Below are 8,172 nucleotides of genomic sequence, written 5' to 3'. Positions count from 1 at the left end.
TATGACGTGTGAGTTTTCACCTGCTCTGTTGAGAATTCTGATGGGAGCACACAACTCCGTCTGCTTATAAAGGATGGGGTGTGACATGTGACGTGTCTGTTTGGTTTGAAGTCAACGGATGAATTACAGATGTAGTTTCCATTTACCAACAACGAAAACGAAACCGACGATGTCTAAGGACGACGTTTACAGGACTTATGTTAGAACACCACCCTAGGAGTTGGCACGTAGGAATGGGGCGGGGGGCGTCTGCTCCTCCAGTCAGCTGGTTGACAGGCAACATTTGGCGCTGCGTGTTGACACATACACTCACCGATCACTCTATTAGGAACACTATACTAATACTGGGTAATACTCCCTTTATTAGGAACACTATATTAATACTGGGTAATACTCCCTTTATTAGGAACACTATACTAATATTGGGTAGGGCCTCCCTTTATTAGGAACACTACTAATACTGGGTAGGGCCTCCCTTTATTAGGAACACTATACTAATACTGGGTAGGCTCAATTCTTCGTGGCATTGATTCCACAAGATGTTGGAAACATTCCTTTGAGATTCTGGTCCATGATGACATGATTGCATCACTCAATTCCTGCAGATTTTTCAAGTGCACTTTCAAGCTGTGAATGTCCCGTTCTACCACATCTCAAAGGTGTTCTATTGGATTCAGATCCGGTGACTGGGAAGGCCACTGAAGAACACGGAAGTCATTGTCATGTTCATGAAACCAGTTTGAGACGATTTTTGCTTTGTGACATGGTGCATTATCATGCAGGATATAGCCATTAGAAGATGGGTAAATTGTGGCCATGAAGGGATGCACATGGTCAGCAACAATACTCAAATAGCCTGTGGCATTCAAGCGATGATTGATTGGTATTAACGGGCCCAAAGTGTGCCAAGAAAACATTCCCCACACCATTACACCACCTCCACCATGAGAAGGTGTTCCTAATAAAGTCCTTAGTGAGTGTAGATTGTAGTGCAGGTTTGGATGAGTTGGGATACTGACAAATATATGCAACGCTCTCGTGATCCGCGCTGTTTATCTGGTCCGGACGGGTGCACCTGGCAAATCAGCTGTAGGCCTTGTGTCATTCACCTGAGACCCGATCATTTCATGCTTTTCTCTCGCACAAACACACGTTATTCTAACATCAAAAGTCACCAGAATAGCTTGTTTAACAGGTGATAGGCAACATTTTCTCAGGGTAATTGGGGGGGGGGGTGCAACAGTTTAATTACATAGATATTTTATATAAAATAATCCATGCTTTCAATATAGAGAAATGCATGAACATATTCATTATCTCTGTAATTAAGTAATCCAGGAGTGATGAGGGCATCGAATGTTACTCTCTTCTCTCGGTTCTCTCCATGAGTTTTGTTTTCGAGCATTTTCCCTGTTTACTTTCAGTTTACTTGTCCAGCGCGCCGTAAGTTTCGTTTTCGCCTCCGTGCCGTTGGGATGGGTGTGTTTGTCCTGACACGGCACTAAACGGTGAGCTCCAGTATCGATTTAACTCGGTGTTGGTTTCAAGATGGCAAGACGCATGATGATGTCCACTCTCGGCCGGTGGTGCACCCGTGTGTTTGCGGTAGAGTTGGACGCGCGATCGGACCCCGTCTACTTCGCTCTGAGCGACAGCCATCGCGACGAGGTGCAGCTTTTCAAAGGTGTCCGATTCCGCGACCAACTATGCTTCTCGCTTCACGTCTACAGCACTGACAGAATCCTCCGAGAAAAGTGTTATGGAGGTCTTAGAGACAAACTGTCCAAAGCATTACCTCCAGAGTGCGAGATTTTTGGAATGTTCTCGTTTCAGCCTGATGTGAAAGACTCCCTCGTCAAAGGATATTTCATTGTATTAAAAGACCCGTCCAAATACGGTGTGATGCAGGTGGTTTTATGCAAGATGTTTCGCGATGACCCGGTCCATGTGTGCACGTACTGTCCCGGTAGTTACGCCAGGCAGTGGTTGCAGTACCTGTGGTCCCATGAAGATGACGGAAAGATGGAGATGACAGACAGAACCTGCTTGGTACCCCGCGTGCCGCCGTCGGTGGACAGAAACTGCATGGTACCGGCGGACCCGCCAGAGTATCATCCTTCAATTCTCAACATCGTCAACTCTGATGTGTTCTACAGTTTCGAAGAGGCCTACAAAGTTCTACAAGAGGTTTGACCACTGAACAGTCACATTACATAGTAACGTGTCTTGAATTGCAATGTGAATAAACAGTAAGACAGCCATGCGGGGATGTGCATGTGTGTGCATACCGTCTAGACACTGCTAGCAATCTCAGATCGGTAGAGATTGACATGACAAATTCTAGGAATTATTCATCATGAAAGCCCATTGTATGGTATAGCCTGTAGGAAATATAAAAGATTGCAATGCCACCCTCTAGTGGCGGAGAGAGGAACAACACGATTCATTTCCCCCTACAGAACAACACATTACCAGGAATGCTTTTGCATAGCATAATGATTCGTCTTAATTTTGTCAGTGCAGTGTTATCCTCTCATGTATCCACAGTAAACGTCCTTGCGCTGAGCCATCGTTGAACGTGGGTTTGTGTGTCTCATCTGTCTCTGTGTGTGTTCCGTCTGCAGTGTGGTGACATCATCCCTGAGTCGAGGGCAGTGCTGGAGCTGGTAGACCAGAGGCTGCCGTCTGCAGGGGAAGCAGCCTGCCCTGTTATTGTCATTGAGGGACTGGATGCTACAGGTTAACAGCATTACACCTCTCAATGAACCCCGGCTAATGGCGTTTCTGTGTCCATGAGTGATTGAGTTACCTCAGAAAAAAGTCCAGTCACAGTTAAATAGGCTTTACCTTTATTGAATAAGGTTTGACGTTATTGAGTAGTGTACTTTTTAGGGAATGAACACCTGAATACTTTATTGAAAACTTCCAAGTGTCAGGTACAGCGTTCAGTGTCAGGTACAGCTACAGTGTCAGGTACAGCTACAGTGTCAGGTACAGCGTTCAGTGTCAGGTACAGCTACAGTGTCAGGTACAGCTACAGTGTCAGGTACAGCGTTCAGTGTCAGGTACAGCTACAGTGTCAGGTACAGCGTTCAGTGTCAGGTACAGCTACAGTGTCAGGTACAGCTACAGTGTCAGGTACAGCTACAGTGCTCTCACTTTTCCCCCTCTCCCTCGTTCTTGCGTCCGTCCTTCCCCAGGTAAGACCACGCTGACCGAGTCCCTGAAGGAGTCCCTGGGGGCCGGTCTGCTGCGGTCCCCCCCCCAGTGTCTGTCCCCCTGGAGGGCCCTGTTCGACGCGGAGCCCCCCCTGATCCGCCGGGCCTTCTACGCCCTGGGGAACTACATCACAGCAGGGCTGATTTGCCAGGTGGCCTCACAGACTCCTGTCATCGTGGACAGGTAAGGCGGTGTGTGAAACAGACAAGTCAAGCTGTTGTGGCAAACAGTCGCCCTGCAATTCGACTCGCTTCGACCAAGCCTCGAACTTGCGACCTCTGACTTGCCGACACACGTGACTGTCTCCTCAAATACCCAACGTTAACCAGCTACGCTGTCAAAAGCTAGCAGTAGTTTAGCATAGTTTAATCTGTCTTGAAATGTTTACATAGTGGCGTTGCCAAGTTCACACCGTGGCGCAGAAACGCTCTTCCATTGGCTGGGGAGAACGCTCTTCCATTGGCTGGGGAGAAACGCTCTTCCATTGGCTGGGGAGAAACGCTCTTCCATTGGCTGGGGAGAACGCTCTTCCATTGGCTGGGGAGAAACGCTCTTCCATTGGCTGGGGAGAAACGCTCTTCCATTGGCTGGGGAGAACGCCGTGGATGAAGTCAGCACAGTGGGTCTAGATAAGTCACCTGGTCTCTCATTTCTCCTCGCCTCCCAGGTACTGGCACAGCACAGCAGCCTACGCCATGGCCACGGCGGTGGGCGGTCAGGTGGGCAACCTGCCCGGGGCCGGCTCGGAGGTGTACCGCTGGCCCGCGGACCTGCCCCGGCCCGGCCTGGTCGTGCTCCTCACCCTCAGCCCAGAGGAGAGGCAGAACAGGCTCAGGGTCAGAGGTCAGGAGAAGACCCAGGAGGAGGAGCAGCTGGAGGCCGACACCCTGTTCAGACAGAAGTAAGAGACTGACAGAACAAACAAACAAACAAACAAACAAACAAACAAACAAGGATGTTTACTGTGTCTTCCACTGCACTTCACCACATGCCAGCTGTGTAATTACAGTGAACTGTATAGACACATGGTGCGCACACACACACACACACACACACACACACACACACACACACACACACACTAGGTCGACTCAAGTGCACAGAGCTCACTCACTCACTTACTCTTACGGACACACACATGCACATGCACACACACACACATGCACATGCACACACACACACGGACACACACTCACACACGCACACATGCACATGCACACACACAGACACACATGCACATGCACACACACATGCACCCACCCACACTCACTCACTCACTGTCACTCTCTCTCTCCCCCCTCTCTCCCCCCTCTCCCCCCCCTCTCTCCCTCTCTCTCTACTGTACCTCATTGAGTGTGGTCAGCTCTGTCTTAGTCTGACCCATCAAACACTTAACAATCAATTACCGTCCCGCGGGGGACCAGCTGATGAGGAAGAACAAGTCATTAGTTGCTTCCCTCCGCCTGGTCCATTAAGCCAGTCTAAAGTCACTGGTCATAGTCCGACTGGTCGATGGCAACTTTCATCCATCCTCCGTGCTGCGCTGCTGACATAATGGGCTTTCCTCACGGACCAGCCAGATGTTCCTCTCATAGCTGTCACACAGAGGAACATCAGGAGTGGACCCGGTGAACCGTATCCCAAACCCAAACACATTTAGGGCCGGTTTCACCGACGAGGCTGGAGCCTAGTCCTAGACTGAAAAGCATCCTCAGTGGCAATTTGCCATTGAAAGTGTGAAGTAGTCCAGGGCTAGGCTTACTTAGGCCTTGTCTGTGAAACTGGGCCATTGATTTTTACCTGTGATTTCTGCCTCCACCAGCTACCTCCGGTGTGAAACAAGCCAGCAGTCCAATGATAGTGAGGTGGCCATGTTGGAAGTTGTGACACCATTTTGAGTCCTTTCAGAGAGAATTCTGTCTGTAAATATCCTCATGGAGTTCTGATGGGCCATAACGACAGTTTATGTGGTGTACATTGAGTGTAAAGGAGTGGATTTGCATCAACACATTTAGAATGTCACCAGGCCCCTGCCAGGCGAGGCGGGGGACCCCTCCCTAATGTTTACTGTATCTCTGAATACAACTTTATTGAATTCAACTGTTTACTCTATCTTGGAATAAAACTTTATTGAATTCAACTTTCTGTCGTAGACAACCATTCAAAAAAGGCACCATTCAAGTTTTATTTCTCATTACTGTGAGAGCAGGGGAGGCTGGTGGAGGTAGAAATCGGAGGACCCTAACCCACCTTTGTGGCGTAGTTGTAAAATGTGTTACAGTATGGACCAGACCAAGCCATTGCAATGATTTAATCCCCTTAAATCAATATATTACTCTTTAATAAGCTTGGTGTTGATTATTGTTGTTGTTGTTGTTGTTGTTGTTGTTGTTGTTGTTGTTGTTGCTGTAGCCCCGACTGTGTTGGCGTTGTTAATGTGTCGGCCATCTTGCCTTCTTCTCTCGTCCGCAGAGTGGAGGAGGCTTACCGGAGGGTGGAGGGCCCGGCCTGCGTCTCCGTGGATGCCAGTCCTCCTCCAGACCAAGTGCTCCATGAAGTGCTGCTTTTAATTAGGGACAAATGCCACTTGTAAGCAGCTCTGCTGGCAGCCTGGGCTCTGGTGGGCTGCAGTTCCTCCCCGCTCCACTAGATGGCAGTAAAGCTTTATGGATTTGATGCGGACGGGTGAGATTCGCTGGAAGAGAGGATGGCTTAGAGGCGCTATTCACAATGGATAAGCCATGTGGGGAAGGGCCGGCACCACACACACACACACTCACACACACACACACACACACGTACGCACGCACACACACACACACACGCACGCGCATGCACAGACATAGCCTGACCAGGGGCATGTCATAACATGTCCCATTGTGTGTGAGTGGCATTGGGGAGATAGAGAGACGGTTATGATGACTGCTGTTGTGATCTGTCAGGAGTAAGAACTCGGACATCCTGTCTCTCCGCTCACAGTGACAGGCTTTTTTATTAGGCCTGAAACACAGGAAATGAAAGGGAGGGTTTGTATATTCATCAATCCCTCGAATTAGATCCCAACATATGGGCCTGCCTGGCTCTCTGTTACCCCTTTGAAGTAGCAATACAGGACCGTTGGAATTAAAACACACGGAAAAACCACATGACCCGTCCCACATTGGAATAACACTGCTCATTTGTTGGAATATCGTTTTCCGAATGAAAGGAAACGTGAAGTGTACCCAAACGTCAGTGTGTGTGTGTGGACTGTGCTTGACTGAATGTCTCATCCAGGGCAGGGGTATTGCAGGCGGGCCGTTCCAGAACATTCCCCCGGAGCGCCGGGCCGGGACAGAGGCGTTCCTCTGGTGTTGATGGGCTCTGGCCCTCGACAAGCTGCAGTGGGACTGAGGAGCTTTGATGCAGGTAGTTGTCAAACTCCAGCTGTGTCTGCTGTATAGGACTGAGCTGTGGTGTAGAGCACACACACACACACACACACACACATACATGTGCACACACATACACGTGTGCATACACATACACACGTGCATGCATACACACACACACACACACACACACTTTCACTTGTGACTGAGCTGTGGTACGGAGCACACATACACACACACAGGCGCGCGTGTGTACACACACACACACACACACTTCCACTTGTGACTGAGCTGTGGTGTAGAGCACACACACACACACACAGAGCACACCTCCTCCTCAGGGCAGATGCTCTGAGATGAACTGCAGGTTCAAGTGAAAGCACAGGATGTTCTAGTCGAAACATCTGCACACACACACACACTCTGCACGTGCATACACACACACACACACACTCTCTGTACAGAGCGACCCGTCCCTTTAACTCTGATGCATCAGCAGAGACCTTAACTCATGCGGCAATTAATGGAGCGCTGTATATCAATGTCATTCCACCACTACCACTCTCCCTTCCTCCCTCCCTCTCTCCCTCCCTCCCTCCCTCCCTCTCTCTCTCTCCCTCCCTCCCTCCCTCTCTTTTCCTCCCTCTCCCTCCCTCCCTTTCTCTCCCTCCCTCCCTCCCTCCCTCCCTCCCTCTCTCTCCCTCTCTCTTCCTCCCTCTCCCTCCCTCCCTCTCTCTCCCTCCCTCCCTCCCTCTCTCTCTACCCCCCTCCCTCTCCCTCCCTTTTTTTTTTTTGTTTAACACTTTTTTGTTTACTACATAATTCCATATGTTCATAGTTTTCATAGTTTTGATGTCTTCAATATTAATCTCCAATGTAGAAAATAATAAAAAAAAGAAAGAAAAACCATTGAATGAGAAGGTGTGTCCAAACTTTTGACTGGTACTGTATGTCGGGAAGAGATGAGGTGCTGGTTTAACTTTTACAGCAGAAGTCCTAATATTGTTAGGATGAGATACAGTGTGGAACAAGCCAGCAATAATCCAGCAATAATGCAGTTAGATGAGGTCATCGTGTTGGAATTTCTGACATCATTTTGGATGCTTTTGTGGAGAATTCTGTGTGTAAATATCCCCACCATAGAGACAGCTTATGTGGTGTACGCTGGATGTGAAGCAGTGGAATTGCATTTAGAATGTCATCAGGGTTCTGCCAGGCGAGGCGGGGGGCGAGGCGGGGGACCGCTCCCAACTGTTTATTGTATCTCTGAATAAAACCTTATTGTTTACTATATCTCTGAATAAAACTTTATTGTTTGCTGAATCTCTGAATAAAACTTTATTGTTCACTGTATCTCTGAATAAAACTTTATTGAATTCAACTGTTTACTGTATCGCTGAATAAAACTTTGCTGAATTCACAATTTCTGTTGCAAACAGCCACTAAAAAAAAAGGCACCGTTCAAGTTTATAGACGTTCTGTTTAGGTGTAGAATTGGGTAACACGGTAGTGTGTGTCTCTGGAGAACTCCATGTTTATGGAGTGAGAAAGTGAATGGACTGGAGCCAGTAACGGCAGTGGC

General features: G+C 48.6%; 1 protein-coding gene across 1 annotated transcript; it reads left to right on the top strand.

The window, feature by feature from the left end:
- Window positions 1–1,512: 1,512 nt before the first annotated feature.
- cmpk2 (cytidine monophosphate (UMP-CMP) kinase 2, mitochondrial) lies at window positions 1,513–7,965 on the top strand. Its single transcript, XM_083683025.1, has 5 exons — window positions 1,513–2,187; window positions 2,625–2,739; window positions 3,201–3,402; window positions 3,887–4,120; window positions 5,692–7,965. Exons 1-5 carry the CDS (start codon window positions 1,549–1,551, stop codon window positions 5,810–5,812), a joined length of 1,311 nt encoding a protein of 436 aa, XP_083539151.1. The 5' UTR covers window positions 1,513–1,548; the 3' UTR covers window positions 5,813–7,965.
- The last annotated feature ends 207 nt before the right edge of the window (window positions 7,966–8,172 follow it).

The sequence above is a fragment of the Argentina silus genome (assembly GCF_951799395.1).
Source record: "Argentina silus genome assembly, chromosome: 13".
NCBI classification, from domain to species: Eukaryota; Metazoa; Chordata; class Actinopteri; order Argentiniformes; family Argentinidae; genus Argentina; species Argentina silus.
The sequence above is the reverse complement of the archived record's forward strand: the minus strand, read 5'-3'. Positions and strand labels throughout refer to the sequence as shown.